This window comes from Chionomys nivalis, chromosome 25, assembly GCF_950005125.1.
Source record: "Chionomys nivalis chromosome 25, mChiNiv1.1, whole genome shotgun sequence".
In the NCBI taxonomy this organism is placed as follows: domain Eukaryota; kingdom Metazoa; phylum Chordata; class Mammalia; order Rodentia; family Cricetidae; genus Chionomys; species Chionomys nivalis.
Genome location: NC_080110.1, coordinates 29,209,118 through 29,232,751, shown reverse-complemented (window position 1 = coordinate 29,232,751; position 23,634 = coordinate 29,209,118). Strand labels below are relative to the sequence as shown.

Genomic DNA, 23,634 nt, shown 5'->3' with positions numbered 1-23,634 from the left:
CTACATAGACAGTAAAATCCCTGTATTTCCTGTATGGTTGGGCTGAGTCTGGCAGAGTCATTTATATACTCATTCCTACATCCCACTGAATTCCTTTACACCCACTGTATGGAGTACAAGTTTGTTCACTTTTTCAGGGTGGATCATACTCAGGGACCCCGCTAGCCATAGGCTACCACTGAGCCATACTTTATCCCGGTGTAGATAGGGACAACGGAAGGTGATTAGGGGTTAGCGTGGTGTCTAGAAAGCAGATGACAGTGCTGTACCAACCTGCCCTAGTTCAGAATGGTGGACGTCCAAATTCCAGCTGACTTGGGTGTGTGTGTTCTAGGTTGTAAACTTGAGAGTTACCCACTCTACATTCCCCCCAGCTCTTCCCTAGTTTTTATGTAGGGTGAAGGATGCAGCACTGGCCTGCCTCTGCCTTCCCAGTGCTGGGATTAAAAGTGGTACAACGCCCAGCCACAGATGGAGATTTACACCTCCAGGTATATAGGAATCCACTGGGGGCGGGGTCCCAGGCAGGTCAGCATGGTTGGCAGCAGGAGCTGAAATTTATTACTGTTTTGAAACCAAAGTGCCATCTTGTTTTAAAGCATGCAGTGGGCACATGAGTGAGAAGAGGAAGACAAGCCCCAAGCAGCTGCAGACTTTAGCCCTGAGAGCAAAAGACCCAGGTCCTAGTGCCAGCTGTGGAGATTGACAGTGGTGTGGGTCTGGGAAAGTTTCTTACTCTAGGTCTGGTTCTTCACCAGAAAGTGGGATCAGTAGTCACTCTGGCTCTGACACAGTGACACTGCCCCACCCCCCATAATAAGGGATTATGTTTTGATAACCACTTTTGCTCAGCTTTCTCTTTACCTTGCTGTCCTCCCTTCAAATGGATGTAGTAAATCAATAAATTATGTAAGGGCAGGTTGAAAGTGGAACTGCTGATGGATCAAACTTATGCAGAGTGCTTCTGCTGGAGCAATATAGCTCGGACCTTGGACCAAGCAGCAAAAGCTGAGAGTTGGGAAATAGTCTCCACGTTAGTTAAGTGGTACAATTACCTAATTTTCTCTTCCTGCGTGTATCTGAGAGAAGAGAGCAGGCAGAGGGGCATGCTGTTTAGGAATTTTCCTGGGTGGGTGAAGGCATGTTGGGAAATTGGATTTTAGAAGCTTTTACCTGTCCGGGGAGCCATTTTCTGCTGGACTAATGCCCAGGAAACAGCATCTCGGGGTCTTATTTGGCATTCTACTGCTGAGAAATGATTACAGTAGAAACCTCAGAACTTAGGCTGCAACCTTCTGTAGACAAGATTGAGAAGTGTGTGCTGTTCCTGGTTCCTGATGTTCCTAGCTGTGGAACTGGGGCACAGGTGTCATATGTAACCACAGAGCCTCTATTTTCCCGTGGAAGGAAGCATCTATATTGCCTGCCTCACAGGGTGGGGCTACTCATGATGTGGGTGTTAGGTCCGTGAAATGTAGGGAGCCACAGCTCTGACTATCTGTGGGTCTCTATAATGAGGTCTCACTCAGGGAAAGAGACGTGGACAGGATTTGGAATTTTGCTATTTGGCCCTCCAGGCAATCTGAGAGTTTCAGGGCTCCCAGGAAGATAGAAAAGGTAGCTAGGAAGACGCCCACCCCTAGCCAGCTTCCATCCATGGCAAAATTCCCAACCCTTTCTTGGAAAATCTTTTCCTTGGCTACAAATTGTTTCTTTTGCTCTTATTTCTAAATCCTTGGAATCATGGAACATGATTATTAGAGCCCCTCGGCAAAAGACAGATAACTTCTGTCTAAATACACGGAGGCTGGGCATCGCGGGCTTGTGAAGGGTTAAGGGAGCCACACCCTCAGCAGGAACAGCCTGGACTTTGTGCTGAGCAGCCTTCTCTCTGGCCTCCTCTGGCCTGAGCGGCACCAGGAGACTGAAGGAGGCAGCACAGAGGAAGGACGGACGGGGACACCTGGCTTCCCTGACACCATGGACAGCTCCTGCTAACTAAGACACCTCTTCACACTTGCCATCTGCGGCCCGCTCATCCCCTTCCCGTCAGACTGGGACTCCACACCCCCATTCTCCAAGGACCATCAAATTATATCCTTGTTCCGGTGTTGGGTGAGTCCTGTGTCACCTTGGGATGCCACTTCTGGGATCTGTTTCTATTTCTCCTTTCTCGCCACCAAATAGACATTTTGTTAACTTCTCTCAGTACCAACTCAAAGATGTGTTCTCTACCCTGCTTCACACCCTTTCCTGCCAAGCGGTTTCAAAGGCTCTCTCTCTCTCTCTCTCTCTCTCTCTCTCTCTCTCTCTCTCTCTCTCTCTCTTCCTCTCTCTCCTCTCCCCCTTCTCCCCCTCTCTCATGTGTGTGTCTGTCTCTTGTGTGTCTCTGTCTCTCTCTCTTGTGTGTGTGTGTATGTCTGTCTGTCTGTCTCTCTGTGTATGTCTGTCTCTCTTTGTGTGAGTCAAGACTAGATCTCTGCACTTCATGCTGGTCTGGAATTCTGTGTAGCTCAGGTTGGCCTCAACTTACGGCAGTCCTCCTGCCTTGGCATCTTGAATATCGTGGTTACATAAGACATGGCTACTGAGATTTAATCTGAAATATAAGGCATAATTAGAGTATCGGCTTCACAGGCTATTGTAACTGTCAAGTTCCGATGTTTAGAGCCCCTCCTGGCCTGTGATAATGCTGCAGGTTTCCCAGAGGCTGCTGGTATCAGTATTCACATTGCAATCTAGGTATTTAGGAAGTTGTTGGAGCTTGGGGAAAACAGAATGAGGAAAAAGAAGACCGGGTCCCTTCCTTGCCCCATCTGCTATTCCTGCTCTTCTTCTAGGTTCAGAGAAGCAGGAGAGCAGGAGAATGTATTCTGTTCCTGCTTGGGAGGGGCACCGACCATTGTACTAATTCCACCACCCTGCCTACTCAGTCTACCTGAAGAGGGCTGGTTTCTTCCTATAGAAGCACCTGCCATATACCTGCTGCATGCGGCCCAGCCCACAGCCCTCCCTGTAGCAACCCCTCCCTGCCCACTCCTACCAGCTACTAAAGAATGGGGTGTGCCTTCAGGCAAAGGTCACGCCAGAAGATGATAGGAATGGGTATACAATCTGAAGATTTTACAATTAAAGACAGAGCAGGAGAGACAGCTGGACAGACCTGACAGCTGGGGAAACAAATCCGCTTCCATGTTCTATGGGGAGTTCCAATGTTTTGTAGAGACCTGTCCATGTTCTTGAACTCCTCACCTTGTCCAACGTCATCTAAACATGAACTTCACTGTGGTTACGACAGGCATTGTGGAGGGATTAGGTGACTGAAGCGGGGGCTGGGGTTGAGTACAAGCGCTGGGCAGGCAGCCAGGGAGAACGCCCTGAAGAGGGAGGGCACATCCAGCACCTGGCTGAGGAACAAAGCTTGGCTCGCACTTCCTTCAGCCCTCTTCCCTATCTACTGCCTGCTGATACCACCCTTCCCTAGGCGGGTGGGCAACCATGGGCCTACCTAACAGCCATCTCGCCCATACTCAGTGGTCAGAGGGTCCTTCCACCTCCCTGACTGGCCAGGTTGGTCCAGAAGCCCTTTTGACTAGAGGGCTCTCCTGCAGGAGAAAAGAGGGCCCTTGTAGGCTCTTCTGCACTCCTCTCCTCCCACCATGACTTAGCCCTTAAGCTGAGCAAGCAGCCGCAATTTACTATGTTTGTGCCTAGGATCTCAACCCTCTTGACATGTCTCTCCTGGAAGGCCAAGTGGGGGTGGAGGACCTTGTCCTCCTGGAACCCCTGGATGAGGATTCTCTGATCAAGAACCTCCGGCTCCGTTATGAAGAAAAGGAGATTTATGTGAGCTCACCATGGGTGCCAGATGGTGGGGTGCCCAATGGGTCCCAGTTTTCCTCCAGCCAGGCTCATCTGCTTCCGCCCCTCCTGACCCCAGACCTACATTGGAAGTGTGGTGATCTCAGTGAATCCCTACCAGTCACTTCCCATTTATGGCCCAGAGTTCATCGCCAAATACCGGGACTACACTTTCTATGAGCTGAAACCCCACATGTGAGTAAGAGAACCAGAGCAGAGCTGACAGAGCTCTAGCCTGATGTCTGTGAAGCATCCTGATTCCCCACCCCTTCCCTTGAAGAAGGCTCTTCAGCATCCTTCCTTCCCTAAGAATCCTCCCTAGGCCTTCCATTGTGGCCTAATCTCATCGACAGAGGAGGGTGGATGAACCTAGTGCTATGGGTGGAAAGATGCTCTCTTAGTCTGGCCTCACACTGGCTGTTATCTTCTTCCTTCCTGCAAGATATGCTTTGGCCAATATGGCCTACCAGTCACTGAGGGATCGGGACCTGGACCAGTGTATCCTCATCACAGGCGAGAGTGGAGCTGGGAAGACAGGTGAGGAGGAACTGGGGAATCGTGTCTGGAATCGTCTCCTTCTCCCTCCAAGCAGACCCGTTGCTGTGTTCAATCCCCTACTTACTTCCTCTTTAGTTTTTCTTTCTTTTTTAGAGATTTATTTTATCTCTATGCCTGAATATATATATATATATATATATATATATATATATATATATATATATATATATATATAGCACTACATACATGCAGGTGCCTGAAGAATCCAGAAGAGAGTGTCAGATCCTCAGAAACTGGAGATCCAGGTGGTTTTGAGTCACCTAATGTGGGTGCTGAGAACTCAACCTAGGTTTTCTACAAGAGAAGCAAGTAGCTAGGCGGTGGTGCACACCTTTAATCCCAGCACTCAGGAGGCAGAGACAGGCAGATCTCTGTGAGTTTGAGGCCAGCCTGGTCTACAGAGTGAATTCCAGGACAGTCAAGGTTACCCAGATAGGAAAAAAAAAAAAAAGAGCAAGTGATCCTAACCATAGAGGCATCTCTCCTATTTCTGTGGTGTGAGGAGTCAGAGTTTGGGAGATGGAAGTGGGAATTCCCTGACTGGGGACTCTGTGGTAGTGAGGGGTGTGGGAGTGGGTATGCCCTGGCCGGGGACTCTGTGGTAGTGAAGGGTGTGGAAGTGGGTATGCCCTGGCTAGGGACTCAGAGCGTCTTATACACAGAGGCGAGTAAGCTGGTGATGTCCTACGTGGCTGCCGTCTGTGGAAAAGGAGATGAGGTGAATGTCGTGAAGGAGCAGCTACTGCAGTCAAACCCAGTGCTGGAGGGTGAGCACTCTGGGTCCCACTCTGTCCACCCCCCAGTTTCTGCACCCCTCCCCAGTCCTCTGCCCTAGAACTCTGTCTACCCCCCCATCTCTGCACCCCTCCCCAGTCCCCTGCCCTAGAACTCTGTCTACCCCCCCATCTCTGCACCCCTCCCCAGTCCCCTGCCCTAGAAGGTCTTCCAAAATCACTGAAAAAACCCACGTGATTGGTTGGCAGACCGAAGGGAGCTGTCCCACAGGCTTCACTCCTTTGGAGTCTAGCTCGCTCTCGCTCAAGAGCTGCAACCCTCTCATTTTCCCGCCTTTCGTTTCCACAGCATTTGGCAATGCCAAGACCATTCGCAATGACAACTCCTCTCGATTTGTAAGTGACCGCATCTGCCCAGGAGGAAGGGGGTGCTGCGGAGGGTGAGCAGGGCAGCACAGACCCCTCCCCACAGGTGGTGAGATGAGAAGGAGACCCAAGGCTTTCTCTGGTCTCTCTCCGAAGGGAAAATACATGGATATAGAGTTTGACTTCAAAGGATCCCCCCTTGGCGGTGTCATCACCAACTGTATGTGTCCCCCTCTCCGTGCCTCACCAACACTCTCCCACCTGCCAACTCTGTTCACCTTTGACCATCTGCTTCTTCAGGCAGAATGACCGTTAGATGGCAGGAAACTCCCCAACCTTTGGGAACCACTGGGGCTCAGGGCAGAATCCAAGGGCTGTGTTGTGCTGTCTCCTGGACTCTCAGGAGGGTGTTTCCTCATTCTCTCCCAGATCTGCTGGAGAAATCCCGAGTAGTGAAGCAGCTCAAAGGAGAAAGGAACTTCCACATCTTCTACCAGCTGCTGGCTGGAGCAGACCCACAGTTGCTAAGTACGTGTTCTTCCTGGATGCGTGGTAAAGCACCCCAACCTTGTCCTATCTCCAGAACTCTAGGTCTCTCTTCCTCCCTTCTCTCAAGCCCCCTCCCCATTTCTCCTTGTCTGCATTTCCCACCGGGAGCCTATGACTCCTGGCTCTGTTCTCTTCCTTTGCTGGGACGGATTCCCAGAGCTGTGTCTTCGCTGTCTCAGCGCTGCCCTGGTCCCTGGTCCCTGGTCCCTGCGTGGTTCTGTTGGCAGTCACACAGAAGCGGCAGGATGTACGAGTGTTAAGAGCTCCCGGGAGCTTTAGTGACAGGGTCTGGGCTTAGACACCCACCTCACCTAGGAGCTTCCCAGGGTCTCTTTTTTCTTTTTGGATTTGTTTGTTTGTTTGTTTGTTTTATTTTGTCTTTTTGAGACAGGGCTTCTCTGTGTAGTCCTGGCTGTCGTGAAACTCATTCTGTAGAGCAGGCTGGCCTCGAACTCACAGAGATCTACCTGCCTGTGTCTCCTGAGGGATTAGAGGCATACACAACCACCACACAGTAGTCTTCCCTGGTTTTCTTAGCTTTCAGAGGTTTCCTTCATTCATCCGTTCATCTAGCACCACTTGAACACCTGATCGTCACTATGGTAGGGTTTAGCGATAGAGCTGAGAATGACGGACCCTGTCATCAAAGAGTTCAGTCTCATAGGAATGGCAGGTGTGGGGCAGACACCCTGTAGTGCAATATGGTTGGTTCCAGCCTGTGCAGATAGCTGTAGGAGTGGACGGCATGAATCTCCTTGCCTGTCCTGGACTGGCCAGAGGTGGCTCCCGATGAGCATCACTGAGGGACCAGGGAGACTTTGTGTCTCTCAGCCTCCCCTCTAGCTGTGAGACTACGGATTCCTAGCCCCTAAGGAGCCCTCTCTTTGAGTTCTTGTTATTCAGTGCTTGATTTTTGCTTAGCTTTTTTCTGCTGCTTGAAGTCTCTGTGGTGCGGGAGACTCCATAGGTTTTATCCTCCCCCTTCTTGACTTAATGGCCTTAATGATGTTCAATTTGTATGACTCACAGACACTGTGTTTTATTCCAGCTGGGTCCATACCTGTTAGTTTAAGTTGAGTCTGGGTGAATCTCCCTGGCGTCATTATTACCGAGTTTTCTGACTCATTCTCTCTCTAGCTTCCCTTCTTTAGTAAGCCCCTGTTTCAGAACTTGTGTGACAGTGGGAGCTGCCACTAAAATCCAGCCTGATGTTCACTACCCTGAATCTCAGATCATTTGCATAAAATATAATTGACATGCCTCTAGTCTATGATCAACCTAATCCTCCTATTTTAGGTAGACAACTTGGGACATTTTCTTGGTTCATTTACTAAAATGAAAAAAAATTCCATTTGCCAACCAGGTACAGAGAATCTGGAGATGAAAAGCCGTCCTGGCATGCAAATTACTCACTTTTGGGAAAGATAGGAAAAAAAAAAACTCGAAACCTAGCTCTCATGATGTGGGCTGGGAGAGACACTCATTTACCTCAGGGGAATACGAGAAAGCCGTTCAGCTCAGCTGTCAGCATTGGAGAGAACCTTCCAGAGGCAGCGTCAGGGACAGAGAACAAATGCTGGATGAGCTGGCACTGCACAGGGACTTGGGACTGCGTAGATGGGTGTTTTCCTCTCTTCCCCCACCTTCCTGCCTGAGTGGGAGAGAGGGTTTGCTTGGTTATTTCCATTGTTTAAAGCCCCGGTGGTGGGGTAAAAATCAGTGAAACTCCCGTGAAACTCTCTAACAGGTATGAATACCCAAGCCCTAAAAACCACTTTGAAAGGTAGTTTACTGTCATGGAAATATATTAACCCCATCCAAAGGGGACAAGAGATGAACCTAAAACATGACCCAGGGCACGGGTATGAGGTGTCAGGCTGCTGTATTCTGGACAGCACGCGCCAGCTCTTTTCCTGTAAATTCACCCTCCCAGAGGCCCTGAAGCTTGAGCAGGATGCAAGTAGCTATACCTATCTGAGCGGGGCAGTGTCCCAAGTGAATGCCATGGACGACGCCGCCAACTTCAGGGCTTTACAGGTGAGTGGGGCAGGCTTGGGCCCTTAGGCCATCCTCCGAGCCCAGGGTTTGTGAAGGGAGGCATTGGATTGGTCCCATTCCTTCAGTTTGTGAAGGGAGGCATTGGATTGGTCCCATTCCTTCAGTTTGTGAAGGGAGGCATTGGATTGGTCCCGTTCGTTCAGTTCACTTCCTGCTTTCTTCCCAAGAGTGCCATGTCAGTGATTGGGTTCTCGGAGGATGAGATCAGACAAGTCCTGGAGGTGACAGCGCTGGTGCTGAAGCTGGGGAACGTGAAGCTGACAGACGAGTTCCAGGCCAATGGGATACCAGCAAGTGGCATCTCTGATGGGAAAGGTTGGTGCCACCCTGCTGGAGCCTGCTCTGAGTCCCCTACCCCGAAGCTAGTTTTTGTTCCACCTCCAACCGTGATTGGTGATTGACTGCACCCAGCCACTCCTAGTGCCCCCCCCCCCCCCAAAGGACTTCCTGAACCGTTCTCCTGAAGCACTTGGGGATGAGCCTCTGGAAATGTTCAAGCTTTGGTCTGTGACTCTCAAAGCCTTAGCCGAATCTTCTGATATCCAGGGACAATCTGACCTGTTTCAGGAGATTCTCCAGGGCCAACTGCAGTGACTTACCCAGCAGAAGTCACCCAGGTCCTTCCCCCACTGAGATCCCTCACCACTACCTCGTACTTCTTTGTCTTTCTAGGGGTTCGGGAGATTGGGGAGTTGATGGGTTTGAATTCGGTGGAACTAGAAAGAGCTTTGTGTTCAAGAACCATGGAGACAGCGAAAGAGAAGGTGGTCACAGTTCTGAATGTCACGCAGGTAAGAGCCCTCTTGAAGGCCCTGACGTTTGAGGCTGCCCTGTGGCTGCCACATTAATGAGACTGTGCCCCACACCCCAGGCTCAATACGCTCGGGATGCCCTGGCTAAGAATGTCTACAGCCGCCTCTTCGACTGGATAGTGGGCCGCATCAATGAGAGCATCAAGGTGAGAGAGGCCTATTCCAAAGCCTGCTTCCCTGAGCTTCTTGTCCTGGCTGCCAGCTCCATTCTCTGGTCTCTGAGATGCACAGAGAACAGGAAGAGGAAGGTACACTTCCTTCTAGGAGTTTGAGTCCCACAGTCTGGTCTTTCACCTTTCCAAAGATACTGAGCTGAGGTTTCCCAATTTGGCCGCAGCCGCTAACTACTATGAATGTCTGCCTGCTTCCCAAGGGTTTTCTGCAGATCAGAATATACACGGTTGCTGTGTGATTCGGAAATTCCAGTCACATCAATACAGATGATGTAATTCAATTCATGGCTGAATAAAAGCCATACTGTGTATACACCCTGCATTTCTTTATACAGTGCACTGTTTCTCAACCTGTGGGACGTGTCCCCTTCGGGGGTGGAAGGACCTTTTCATAGGGGTTGCCTAAGACCATTAGAAAACACAGGTGTGGGAGCTGGAGAGATGGCTCAGTGGTTAAGAGCACTGACTCTTCTTCCAGAGGTCCTGAGTTCAATTCCCAGCAACCACATGGTGGTTCAGAACCATCTATAATAAGATCCAATGCCCTCTTCAGGGGTACAGATACACATGCAGGCAGAGTATTGTATTTATAACAAATAAATAAATAAATATTTTTTAAAAAGAAAACATAGGCGTTTACATTATGATTCATAACAGTAGTAAAATTACAGTTATGAAATAGCAATGAAAATAATGTTGGGGGTCACCATGACACAAGGAACTGTATTACAGGGCCTTCGTTTTAGGAAGGCTGAGAGGCCCACTATCCTAAGAGCATCTAATATCATGGAACCCGTTAGCACCTTCCCTTTCGTCCTCCCTGTCCAGCCCAGTCAAGCTGCAGCTCTCTTTGCCCCTGCTCTGATCCTGTCCACATGCTGTGCTCAGGGGGCTTCCTCTTATTTGTCCTCCCTCTCCTCCAGGTGGGCACTGAAGAGAAGAGGAAGGTTATGGGGGTCCTGGATATCTACGGATTTGAGATACTGGAGGTGAGAGAGCACCATCCGACCTCAGCGGCCTGCTTCCCCCGCTAAGGGGGACCGGCTCAGGGTGGGCGGGAAGGGCTGTGAGGGAGGAAGGGTCTGAGGTGAACCGCCCTCCTTTCCCTTGCAGAATAACAGTTTTGAGCAGTTCGTGATCAACTACTGTAACGAGAAGCTGCAGCAGGTGTTCATAGAGCTGACCTTGAAGGAGGAACAAGAGGAGTACAAGAGAGAGGTGAGCCCAGCCTCCTGCTTGCTCTGCTGAGGGACTTCCAGATGAGAGTCTTTCTTCTCGTCACAATTTCCTTCTAATTGTCCCCAGATGGAAACACAAAGGACACAATGTTTCCCTCTCACAGCTGAGGTTCAGCGTTTCTAACTTGCCCCAACAGTCCGCTTCCCTTCTTCCTGTCCCCAACTTTCCGCTCCAGGCCAGTTCAAAAAGGGTGTTTGTGTGGAGAGTCCTGGTCGGAGGGCCTGGCACCCTTCATATCCCTTCCTGCTCCCTCTCAAACATGTCAGAACCTTTGCCTTCCCCGGGGCGCTGGGTGATGTTTCTGTCCGCTGTTAGAGATGCATGATTCTGGACTTACTCACCAGAAGTGCCCTGCGGAGCCAGATTTCCACACCCCTCCTCTGACTCGCATAACCCCTGCAACCCATGACTAGGTGTTAAAAAAATCTCTCTGAGCAAGCCAATCCACTTCCAAGGCTGAGCAGCCCAGAGTCTCGCTCCTTAAACCCTTCCAGAGATGTTCCCTGCGAGCTAGCGCTGGAGAGCTGGTCTCTGCAACAGGGCTGCTGGCAACATGGCGACAAAATGTATTGTTTCACACATTTTTTTTTTGTTTTAACAACTTCAGTGCTTAAAGATGATACATTTCTGTATTTCAAAATTCAAAAACTTTAAAAGGTAAATGAATAAAAATCTCCTTTTGCCTCAGCCCCTAAACTCTCAATTTTCTTCCCCACAAAGACCAGAAGGTTTTTTTTCCTATTTACATGCACATATGTAAAGGGACTTTTTAAAAATATATAAAACATACACAAAAGCTAGCAAACATGGTCTGTTCTGTACATCTTTGCTTAGCTGTGTGGTATTGCAGGATGCCATATTGCATTTAGCCCATTGGGAAAGGTACTTTGGGAACCAATAGGAAGTCAATCTCATTTAGGTTCAGTCTTTTTTCTCTAAGAAACCGTGAGGAGAGAGGGAAGGGTTGTGCGCCACAGCCTACATTTGGGTTGTCTGGTCCTTGGGAGGGATTATGACATAAGCTCCTGTAATCCTGATGTTCGCTGAGAGCACAAAGCAGAGAGCGATCCTCCCTTTAAAAAATTATAAGGTTCTGGTGGAGGTCAGAGGACAGCCTGGAGAAGCTGATGCTCTCCACCGAGCCACGTGGGACGTGGGCATCGAACTCAGTTCGGCAGGCTTGGCAGCAGGCACACTTATCCGCTGAGACATCTCAGCCCTGAAGTGTGGTCCTGGGCCAGAAGCAACACCACCACTGGGGAAATGTTGGAAATGTCAGTTCCTGGGCGCATCCCAAACATGCCGAGTTGGAAACAGTGTAGCAGAAAGAGCAGTCTGTGTTTTAGCAAGTGGGTGGTGAGCACTGTGGAAATAAAACCACAGGTGTGGATCTTTGAAGATGCATCAGATTGACTTTGTTGCTGGGTAACAGTCCTGGTTCACGCTGTCGAGACACATTGATCATGTCAGAGCACGGTAGCCTCTTTTCCTCATGTACACGGCCCCTTCTCTACCCCACACTGGGGTGAGCTCTGTCCCACCCTACACCTGACATCATGCTCCCTCCCAGCCCGCACCATCTCCCGGTATTTGGCTTTGTCTCACCTTCCCCTTCAGGTGCTCTGGTTTCTCCTGTGTGTCTGCCCACTCCCTGAGAGACACACACGAATTCACCACCAACCTGGGAGGGCTGGGTTGTAAACTGAACCCAACCGAGGTTGTCCCTGAGTGACAGGCCTTTCTGAAGTCCTTTTTACAGTGGGTTAAAGAGAGCCTGGGTCTGGCGAGGACTTTAGAGGTTCTCTTGGATTTGCTTCTGTGACTGATGTCTCCCTTTGCCAGGGCATACCGTGGACCAAGGTGGACTACTTTGACAACGGCATCATCTGTAACCTCATTGAGCATGTGAGCAGCTGTCCTCTCAGCTCTGGGACCCCCCTTTCCAGACTTCCTGAGCATCCTCCCTTCCCCCAGCCGGGCGAGGATGAGAGGGTTGGGAGGAGCAGGTCAAGCTCACATGGATCTTGTTGCCATGACCCAGAGTCAGCGAGGCATCCTGGCCATGCTGGATGAGGAGTGCCTGCGACCTGGGATGGTCAGCGACTCCACTTTCCTGGCAAAGCTGAACCAGCTCTTCTCGAAGCACAGTCACTATGAGAGCAAAGTCACCCAGAATGCCCAGCGCCAGTACGACCATTCCATGGGGCTCAGCTGCTTCCGCATCTCCCACTATGCGGGCAAGGTACTGTAGTGAGGCTGGGTGGGAGCCAAGGGCAAAAGCAGGTGTGGAAGTGGGAACTGAGACAGGGGGGTCCAGGTGCTGGAAGGAGGCGTGGGGTCCGAACCTACATCTGCCCCTCTAGGTGACATACAACGTGAATGGCTTCATCGACAAGAATAACGACCTGCTCTTCCGAGACCTATCCCAGACCATGTGGAAGGCCCAGCATCCTCTCCTTCGGTCCTTGTTCCCAGAGGGTAATCCCAAGGAAGCATCTCTCAAACGTCCCCCGACCGCTGGGTCACAGTTTAAGAATTCGGTGGCCGTACTCATGAAGAACCTGTACTCTAAGAACCCCAACTATATCAGGTGAATAGCTGGGCGCACAGGGGAGCATCCTCAAGGTGGTGTGGGATCTGTGCCTGGTAGGACATGCCTGTATCGGGGCATCAGTCTCTGGAACAGGCTCTTTCTCCATGGAACACAGGACCAGATGAGAAGCTAGCTGGGCACCCTATGGCCGACAACAGAGTGGCATCAGAGGAGAGTGAAACTGGGGAGGCCAAGAGCGTCTCCCTTACACTTCTACTGAAACTCCCATCTTGGGGTTTTGGGGAGTAGGCACAGGAGCACCAGGGCAGTGCTGCTGGCGTGGAGTTTGCTCCTGAGTCTGCTTCTTTCTGACTTCCTTCCAGGTGCATAAAGCCCAACGACCTGCAACAGTACGGCAGGTTCTCCTCAGAGCTGGTTGTGGTCCAGGCTCGATACCTGGGCCTGCTGGAGAACGTTCGGGTGCGTAGGGCTGGCTATGCCCACCGCCAACTCTACAGGCCTTTCTTTGAAAGGTACCGACTGTTGAGCAGGAGCACCTGGCCTCACTGGAACGGGGGAGACCGGTAAGACCCAGTGGGTATGGAGGGGCTGGGTCTCAGAGGGCTGGGGAGATGTGGAAAGGGATTCTGCCTGGCGTACCTCACCTGCAGCTCTCCCCCATCTGCCCCTGTAGGGAAGGTGTGGAGAAGGTCCTGGAGTCTGTGGCTGTGTCCTCAGAGGAGCTGGCCTATGGGAAGACAAAGATCTTTATCAGAAGTCCCAAGACTGTGAGCCAGGAAGCTGGGGGGTGGGGGGCGGCTGCACTTGGTGGGGGCAGAATGGAGCTAGAAAGAGGCTAGCTGGGAAGGCAGCAACCAGTGCAGGACCAAATGGTGCAGGACGAGGGTGCCGCCCTGGGAACTGAGAGTTGACCTCTCTTGCCCTGAGCTAGGAGTTCATCCCGGGGCCTGGCCTGGTTGTAGGAGGCAGGCTGGGGAGCTTCAGTTCCCTGTTGTGCAAGGGAGAGCAAACCCTTCTTTGCCCCCACCCCAGCTTTTCTACTTGGAGGAACAAAGGCGCCTGAAGATCCAGCAGCTGGCCACGCTCATCCAGAAGGTGTACCGGGGCTGGCGCTGCCGGACGCACTACCAGCAGATGCGCAAAAGTCAGATCGTCATCTCTGCTTGGTTCCGGGGCAACAAGGTGCCACGTCCCTTCCCATGTGTCGCGGGGACCTGTGGTTTAGGGTGTGGCCTCTTCTAACAGTGCTCATGTTTCCACAGCAAAGGAAGCATTACGGGAAGATAAAGGCCTCAACACTGTTGATCCAGGCTTTCGTGAGAGGGTGGAAGGTAACCAAGGGCAGAGGGGGCCTGTTGGCTTATGCATGCGCCAGGCTGTGACACTGAGACCGCCCTCCTGCTCTGGCCCAGCTGGCTGTGGGTGTGTGTCCAGGAGACTGGCCTGGGTGTGTTTCTGCCTTGATCTGTTAGTGACTTCGAATCATTTTTTCCTGTTTCAGTCTCAGCCTGGCGTTTGTTTATTTAGATATTTCTGACTGCACTTTGGTTGAAAGCAAATAGCAGAACCTCTCCTGGACTCTGCCTCACACTGACATCTTCCTCGCACTTCCCTTCCAGGCCCGCAAGAATTATCGAAAATACTTCCGGTCAGGTGCTGCCCGCACCTTGTCCAACTTTATCTATAAGAGCATGGTAAGAGCTGGGCGGTGGTGGCACACGCCTTTAATCCCAGCACTTGGGAGGCAGAGGCAGGCGGATCTCTGTGAGTTCGAGACCAGCCTGGTCTACAAGAGCTAGTTCCAGGACAGGCTCCAAAGCCACAGAGAAACCCTGTCTCGAAAAACAAACAAACAAACAAAAAGCAACAAAAATAAAGAGCATGGTAAGTGCTAGGGCGAAGGTACGAGGCAGGAAGAGGAGTTGGGACAGCCTTGGGAGAGGATGGGGAGGGGCTTGATTCTAAGCCTTCCCTTGGAGCTTCTTCACTCCATGAGACAGAGAGAGCAATCACACGCTGTGACTGGGTGTCCCTAACGGGAGCCGCATCAGGCATCCCTTGGCTCAGGTAGATGGTGTTTGCATCCTGTGCCAGTGTGGGGTCCTGGTATTCTCATCTGAGCAGAGGACACATAGACCTGGGGAGAGACTGACTAGGGGGTGGGGGGGTGGGGAGATGGGGGGTGGTAGCTTTCTTATGGAAGTGGATGATGAGGACACAGGATTAACTAGCCTGACTGCTAAGATCCATTTTGAGGTGGAAGGAATCACATCTCCTCTGAACCCCCAGGCAAATGAGGAGGGCCATCTCTGGGTCTGACGGAAGGAGGCCTCCAGCTAGGGATGGCTTCCAACAGGACTGTTAGGTAGTGGGGACATTTCCCAGAGGATACTGGAAAGCCACAGAGAGAACAGTACCCCAGTGAAGCCTTGGGGAAAAAGCGGGACAAGATGGAAACACAGGGGCCTCAGCCTAAGGGCTGCAGGAAGGTGGGACTAACCTGAGGCAACTGCTGTTGGCTAGTTTTTAGGACCCTCACCAAGTATGCTCGGTTGAGCGTGAAGGACCTTCATTTGGAACTCCTCTCTGTCGTGCTAAAGCCTGGACTGCCTGACTGCTTGACTGGGAGGGGTGGGAGTTCTGAGCTGAGGCGTCCTGGCATCTCTGGCTTTCTTTCCCCTCCTCCTCCCTAGCCCCGTGCTAGCCTGGCCTGTTGGGCTGGCTCTGCCATGTCCTGTCCCTTCTTCCCACAGTACGTGCTATCTCGCTGGACACCTGAGGGCTGCGACCTGACTTTGCACTTATCCCCAACAGTCCCTTCTTTCAGCCTTTCACCTGTACCTTGTCAGGCAGCTGCTGAACATCAAGCCAGGACTGCGTGGTTCAATAAATCACACCCAAGAGTCCTGGGTCACTGATTCTCCCAGTGCTCCTGGCACTTTGCCGCGGCCTTTAATCTAGCGCCATTACCTGATGATGTGCTATGTACGCTCTTTCCAGTTCTTCTAACAGCCCTGTCATGTAGGCCCTCTGCTTTCCCCAACCTCACAGGTTAAAAAACTAAAACTCAGGCCAGATGTGGTGGTATGCGCCTTTAATCCTAGCACTTGGGAGGTGGAAGCGGGCAAATCTCTGTGAGTTGGAGATCTGCTAGGTCTACATAGCAAGTGCCAGGCCAGGCAGAGCTACATAGTGACGCAGTGAGATCCTATCTCAAAAAACAAAACAAAACAACAACAACAAAAACAAAACAAACAAAAACAAGCTACAGCTTAGGAAGACTGAGTAATTTGCCCCTGGCCCTAGGCCCTGTAGCTGATAAGTGGTAGAGCTGGGGTAGGAAGCGTTTGATTGCTGAGCTTCCAGCCACTGCCTAAGATTGTCCACCTAACAGAAGTTTTGGCAGCCCAAGGCTCTAGGCAGGTTAGACTCTGCAGATCCAGAAAAGGCAAGCACTGGGCTACTCTGCCCTGGCTAGGAGGGTGTGTGGAGACCTGGAGCATCTGGGAGGGCTTCAAGCTGCAGCTCACACACTGCACGGAATCCCGGTGGGCAGAGTCCAGCTGTCAGATCAGCGAGAAGTAGGCCGAGTGCTATCAGCCTCGAGAGCACAAAGGTGGAAGGGCTGTGGCAAGGAGCCTTTCTGGTTGGAATACTGGGAGGCCAGGGGATTCTGTGACAGGACCCTGACCACCAAGTGGAGGACTGTGAACGTCAGGCTGAGGTGTCGGGCACCATTGATTAGAGAGGAGGGCAGATTTGGTGTCTGTCCAATAACCAGCACAGACAATGGCCCCAGCTGTAGGTCATTGTGACCTGAGAGATGGAAAAGCCAGGGAACAATATACAGAGGCCAGCTTTGATGCTGGATTGCCCCACCTCCCTGACCCAGGTGTCAGGTCCTGCTGCTTCCCATTTCTGTTCTTAACCCCAGCCCCAAAGCACAGTGCGCACCAACCGACAGAGAGGCAATTCTGTCCACCTCCCCAGCTTTGCTCCTGCTTCTCACAAGGGCGTGGCTTTCCTCTTGAGTGGCAGGACCTGGGTGTGAATCCACCTGCCTGAAAGTGGATCTTCCCCTGACTTCATTCCTAAGACTCTGCTTTCAATGCAGGCACAGAAATTTCTCTTGGCTCTGAAGAAGAATTTGCCATCCACCAAAGTCTTGGACAACACATGGCCCCCTGCCCCTTATAGGTACTTCAACAGGGCCAATCAGGAGCTGAAGCGAATCTTCCACCAGTGGAAGGTGAGGTCAGGCGTCCCTTCTCTATTGTGACCCACCCCTTATTTTCCTCCTTCACTCTCACTGTGGTAAAATATGCAAAGTTGTGTCTGTTATGTTCCCATTTCTAAGCGTCAGAGTTTCGGCAACAAATATGTTCAGGCAGTTGCAGGGCCATTGCCACCCATCTTCATACTTCTGTTCTTTGCCCTTTAGCCCTGACCTCCTTCCCCGTAACCAATACTTTACTTTCTGTTTCACTGGCTTTTGCTTTTGGAGGAAACTCCTGTAAGTGGCAACCACACAATATCTGTCCTTTGGGTGTCCAACTTCCTTCACATCATAGTATGATCTGTTCTTTTATCCAGAACATACCATAGGACACCCATGTAGGCTCAGCCTGGTCCTTAGGACACCCGTGTGGGCTCAGCCTAGTCCTTAGGACGCCCGTGTGGGCTCAGCCTGGTCCTGAGTGCTGGCTTGTACTTTCATGGGCCTTGCATTTGCTAGTGTCCACTTTTTCCTAAACACCCCTCAATTTCCTGCATCCTCACTAGTCCTCCAGGTCCTTTTCCTGTGTCTGGTCTCTGTCATGTCCCCTCCAGCCCTCTTCTCCCCGAGGTCTCTGTCGTCTCCCCTCCAGCCCTCTTCTCCCCGAGGTCTCTGTCATGTCCCCTCCAGCCCTCTTCTCCCCGAGGTCTCTGTCATGTCCCCTCCAGCCCTCTTCTCCCCAAGGTCTCTGTCATGTCCCCTCCAGCCCTCTTCTCCCCGTGGTCTCTGTCATGTCCTCTCCAGCCCTCTGCTCCCCGTGGTCTCTGTCATGTCCCCTCCAGCCCTCTGCTCCCCGTGGCTTCTCTTGCCCTCTTTGCTCACTTCCCTCTCTAACCCCGCCTTCCACTTCCACGAACTGAGCTTTCTCCTCCTCACAGTGCAAGAAGTTCCGAGATCAGCTGTCGCCGAAGCAGGTGCAGATGCTGAGGGAAAAGCTCTGTGCCAGCGAACTGTTCAAGAGCAAGAAGGCTTCCTACCCTCAGAGGTGAGAGCCTACAGATACAGCCTCTCAAGCTTGAGTTGCCCGGGAGGACTGGAGACGCCTAACCGGGCCCTCCTTAAAGGCTCTGACCCAGCAGGTGTTGGTCCCAGACATATCAATGGATCACTGAAACAAGATGTGGTAGAAGAGGGGGGCGTGGCACTCAGGGAGGTGAGCCGGGACTTGGTCTCACTGCACGCTTCTCTTATGTCCTCAGTGTCCCGATTCCATACCGTGGTGATTACGTTGGGCTGCAGGGGAACCCCAAGCTGCAGAAACTGAAGGGTAAGGAGGAAGGGCCTGTTCTGATGGCGGACACTGTGAAGAAGGTCAACCGTGGCAATGGCAAGGTAAAGGGCCACTGCACCCACAGTGGGAAATGGCCTGGGGCCGGCTGTGCATGCTTTGCCCAGTGGGTGGGGCGGGTGGCAATGCCCATCCTCACTATTTCCTACATCCTCTCTAGACATCTGCCCGGATTCTCCTCCTCACCAAGGGGCATGTGATTCTCACAGATGCCAAGAAGTCCCAGGCCCAAATTGTCGTAGGGCTGGAGAATGTGGCTGGGGTGTCAGTCACCAGCTTCCGGGATGGCCTCTTCAGTTTGCACCTGAGTGAGGTATCTGAGCTACGTCGGCAATGTCTCCAGAGTGGGCCTCCCGGGGCCGAGGGGAACTGGATATACTAGAACTGAACCTCTCACTATGGGTCTTTGATGCCCCTCAGGCTGCTCCTGAGGAAAAACATTAATCTCTATTACTTTTTTCTCTCTTGCTCAGATGTCATCGGCAGACTCCAAGGGGGACATCCTCTTAGTCAGTGACCATGTGGTTGAACTGCTGGCAAAAATGTACCAAGCTGTGCTGGATGCCACGCAGAGGCAACTCTCTGTCACCGTGACTGAGAAGTAAGGCCATGAGCTGGTGATGAGGGACGGCTTGGGACAGATGACCGGACTACCGGTCATTGTGACCGGGAAATTTGTGTAATCAGAAACCAAAGCAGACTGTCAGGGCAAGGCTCGGAGGTTTTTCTTAGTGTTATCCACACCTCCCTCCCCTCAGCCCTGGACTCTCTGCACCAAGTTTCTCTCAGGTCTTGAGTCATCGGGTGGGTGGGGGTGAGCTGTGTGTTTGCTCCAGGGAGAGGAGGCCATCTAGAAGAGTTGGGCTGAGAGGCGGAGGCCCTAGCTTCATTTTCTCTGTCTCTTCTCCCTCCAGGTTCTCAGTGAGGTTCAAGGACAGCAGTGTGGCTGTCAAGGTTATCCAGGGTCCTGAGGGGGCTGGGAACAGCAAGCTGACTTTCAAGAAGAAGGGAAGTCATGCCATGGAGGTGACTGTGAGGTGACTGTGAGGAGACACAGCTTCTTCCTCTGGATCAAAACTTTGGCCTAGCTCTTCTGATCGTGAGAAGGGGCTTAGAGTTGAAGAACCCTTGAAAACGGCCTTTCTGTTCCTGGACCTTTCCAGAATCCTTTCCCAAACATAGCATCCTTCCAGCATCAGTCCATATGCCCACTAATAAATCACGCGCTTCAGAAAGGTCTTGGCGGTGTTGGCGGGTCCATGTTTACTCACCTCCTTGCCATCATTTGCTTGACTCTTTGATTTTTTTTACCCAGTCATACTCGGACCCTCCACCTCCATTCCCCCATGCCATGTGTCCCTTAGGCTCATGGGAACCAGATAGTACAGACAATGAAGAAAAGAGGGGGAATTGTCTCCAGCCTCCTTGACCGGCTGAGCTCCAGCAGAGTTTAGAGAGCCTGGGGAGGAGTCCCCGGTAGGGCTCAGGTCGCAGGTGGCCAATGCGCTGATTCATTAAGTGTGTCCCTGGGGGAAGACGTAAAGATGCCTGCCTTGGAGATGAGGCTCCTTGCAGATGGAAAAAGCAGCCTAAGGCTGCCGGGCTCATGCGAGCTGAGGCAAACTGGGGTATGGTGGGACCCTGCTCCCAGGATCTCCGGCACCCTCTACCCCAGAGATGGGCTGTATCACACCTGCCTCCCAGGAGCCCTCTTCCTCTCCATGCCTCTGAGATGCCAAGCTGCTGCCAGGCACTCTCCCACAGCTGGCAGCCCTCGGCAGGCAGACTCACTGATCAGACCTGCTCATCCCTAGGACTAACCCTTTCCCTCTATTCTTCACCGTGATCATTTTCCCAGGCTCGGACTGTGCCATCTCGCTGTCTCGGTTTGTGTGGGCTTTGACAGTGTTACTCTGTAATATCTTTTAGAAATTTCCCACTGTTCTTCATCCTTCTTTCCTCAGAGACGGTCTTGTCTCTCTACCCTGTTCTATCTTTGGGGAACATGCTGCACATAGCTGTGAAATTTGGATCTGTACCCAGGGAGAGATTAGGAAGGGCTGCCATTGTTCCCGTCTCTCCTTGTCTCTTCCTCCTCTCACCGTCTCCACCCTCCCTGCCTCCTCCCTGCCTCCTCCACCGAGCTCTGAGCCTGGGTCCCTTACAGCTTCCATCGGTAGGCAGCTCACGGGCCCAAGTAATCATGCTGGCAGGGAGACCTGATTAACTATCCTTCCTGCCTTCAGATTAATCTCTCTCTCTCTCTCTCTCTCTCTCTCTCTCTCTCTCTCTCTCTCTCTCTCTCTCTCTCTCTCTCTCTCTCTTTCTCCCCTCCAGACTGGAGCTAAAGCCTGTCCTGTCGGGGCTGGGCTGGAGGACGGGTAGCTCAGGCTCTGGCTAGCCGCTAGCCTCCCACTCCCCAGATGACAGCTCCAACCTTGACTTCTCAGAATCAGAAGATCCTGTCTGGCTGGGAGCGGGTGATGACCTGAGCCTGATCGCCCCCGCTCTCCACCTCATCTCCTGCTCCCAGGGCCCAAATTGTCGTCACTTTCCCAGTGAAGTGTCTGGTCATTTTCAGAAGCAATTTCAGGAGAAAATGCAGCTGCTGCTCCCAATCCTGCTTTTCTTCTCCCAGGGCTGAGGGAGCTGCCAGCTCTCTGGGTGGGGGCGGGGATGGGGAGGGCTAAATGGGTCCTGGGCCTCCACTCTTCCACCGTGTTGATGGATACTAGTTCAAGGATGGGTGGGGCTCACCACCCCCCCTCCCATCTTCCCCTGCCTCCTCTCTGCTGTCTTTGCCTTTCCTTTCTTCTGGAGCCCAGGGTCCTGATGTCTATAGGCCCCCATTTTCCTACCCATGGACTTCCCACACATGGAAAAGGACTCGAAGTCCTGTGGGAATCAGTTCTGCCATTGGTCCTGCCCCAGCACATTCAGTGACTCTCAAAGTGTAGGCTGCTTCAACCTCTGAGGGCCACAGGCTATTGGGGACCACCCTGACGCCCCCCATTGAGAAGCCATTCAAGGGCCTCAGAGCTGGCTTAATCCAGCTCTGACTCAGCCCAGGCTCTTCCAGGCCCTCAGGGCTTCTTCCTAGTTCTGGCTGCAGGTACTGACCGACAGAGAACTGTCAGCCCTCGCTGTCACACAGGGCCCAGCCCCGCCCTCACCCAAGGAGTCCACAGTTGAGTACGTGGAGAACAGGCGCACGTCGTCTTGTGCACACAAGCATGTGCCCCTAACTTGTCTCACCTCCGTACAACTGAGCATACACGCACACGTGCAGATAGTGGGGTCTAGTGGGGTCAGGGATGGGGGTACCTGCTGCTACAGACCCGGACTTTATGACTGTCTTCTCTATGGAGACAGCAGCTGAGATGTGCCTCAAATAAATGCACAAAGAAAAAACAAACAAAAAACTATAGCTTAATAACAGCTCCATAGCAGAAACAGACACTGTACGTGTCATTTGCATACGATTCGTGGACAAACGGAGCTGCCTGTTCCAGCTCCTCATGCCTCCCTCCTACATCACCTCTCTAACTCGGGTCAGCATCCACCCTTTCAAGTCTTTGCTAATCTCAGAGATCAAGGGTGATCAGCTCCCTCCCAGCCTCGACTCCTGCCATCCTCTGTGAGATACAGCATCATCAAAGGACATTATTCATGGTGGGACCTTTGCTGAAGCTCTGCTTCCCTGATGTTAGGGCTTGGGGATGGGGTGACTGTGTTGGGGGGAGGGGCTGACAGAACCAGGGCCACCAGGCATTTGGTCCTTAGCTTTTGAACTCACCTTCTCCTGCACAGCCAACTCCCTTGGTCAGCCCAGCTTGGTCTTCTGTCTCTAGGATGCTGCAGATTGGGGAGGAGGAGGAGGGAGTCATCTAGGTTAGGTCCAGTCGGAAGCAACCGCTGGCCTTCTTGGAGGAATGAACATGTTATGCCATTTGCATGTAAATGCCTCCCACTTCTGTCCCTCACCCCACCTAATGGTACAGCTCTGGGTGCTGGCCCATGTTCTTTGCATACACAGTCCTGCAATTAACTGGGTAATGAGAAACTTTTAATGAAGCCCCGTTAGCCTCTCCTATCGTAAAGAGACCTTGATGCCCAGCTGCTACCCACATTCTGGGGTGAACACGGGGCCAGGGTGACCTTCTATCAATACGACCCAAGTCCCAGGGCATGTGGAATGGGGACAAAGGACTTCAGAACCCTGTTAGTGCTAGAAGTGTTCATATTTGGGGGTAGAAATTTACAAAAAAAAGAACAACCAAACAAAAAATCTTGGGTCTGGCTTCCTTTTCCATAAATTTTTATTGAGCATCTCTGATATGCCAAATACTGTAGGGTGAGGGATACAATAACAGACAAAACACTTGTCCTTGAGATGCTTAGGAGGGCTGGTGTATTTGACAGAAGAAATAAACTCTCTTGGGTCTAAGTGCTGGAGGAAGGGGGTGGGGTTCAGAGTGGGAGCAATCTTAAGTAGGGTGACTGGAGGAGTCTGTGGAAGAGGGGCACACACAACTAACTCTCTTCTCATCCCAGAACCTAAAAGGGTTCAAGTTTCCAAATCTCTGAGTCTCGGGAAGATGTCCCTCTATGCCCTCCGGAAGAGCAAGTGGTTTCCCTCGAAGTTCAGCATGCCAATGCAGGGGGAAACAAATGAGAGATTTAGCCTGGCTGTGGCTAAATTAGTTCTAAGTAATCTCAGTACCCGGGAGAAACAGGCAGGCGGGTCTCTGTGTGTTCAAAGCCAGCCTGATCTACAAAACAAATTCCAGGACAGTCAGAGCTACACACAGAGAAACCCTGTATCCAAACAAACAACAGAGAGATTTGGAGTAAGAAGAGCCAGATTGTTGTATATGCTAGATCAAGTCACCGAACCTCCCTGAACTCAGTTTCTTAGTCATAAAAATGGGAATATTTCTTGTTTCTATTGTGGAGGCCAGGAAACTCAAATCCCACGGCATATCTAAGCTCCACCCCCTGTGGCCAGATCCCAGCTGCCACTTCTGCTGTGTATTACTGGTCCTCTCTGAGTTCTAATTCCGATCCTTGCTCTCCTCCCCCGATTCTGTCCTGGGCTAAGAAACCACAGAAAAGCCCCTCATCTGTGTGGGATGTCAACAAGGGCTGGAAGGGTCAGAGAAGATG

The 23,634-nt window shown here is 51.8% G+C and overlaps 1 protein-coding gene across 1 annotated transcript; it reads left to right on the top strand.

Annotated features, from left to right (window-relative positions):
- Positions 1 to 2,086: 2,086 nt before the first annotated feature.
- On the top strand, positions 2,087 to 19,530 carry Myo1a (myosin IA). Its single transcript, XM_057757704.1, has 28 exons — positions 2,087 to 2,115; positions 3,715 to 3,846; positions 3,941 to 4,056; positions 4,304 to 4,398; positions 5,082 to 5,186; positions 5,503 to 5,549; positions 5,676 to 5,739; positions 5,949 to 6,047; positions 8,002 to 8,105; positions 8,294 to 8,441; positions 8,799 to 8,917; positions 8,998 to 9,084; positions 10,035 to 10,100; positions 10,225 to 10,329; positions 12,193 to 12,255; positions 12,392 to 12,592; positions 12,714 to 12,940; positions 13,267 to 13,467; positions 13,578 to 13,671; positions 13,937 to 14,086; positions 14,167 to 14,235; positions 14,524 to 14,598; positions 17,019 to 17,153; positions 18,059 to 18,165; positions 18,380 to 18,512; positions 18,629 to 18,781; positions 18,942 to 19,069; positions 19,383 to 19,530. Exons 2-28 carry the CDS (start codon positions 3,733 to 3,735, stop codon positions 19,507 to 19,509), a joined length of 3,132 nt encoding a protein of 1,043 aa, XP_057613687.1. The 5' UTR covers positions 2,087 to 2,115; positions 3,715 to 3,732; the 3' UTR covers positions 19,510 to 19,530.
- Positions 19,531 to 23,634: the final 4,104 nt, after the last annotated feature.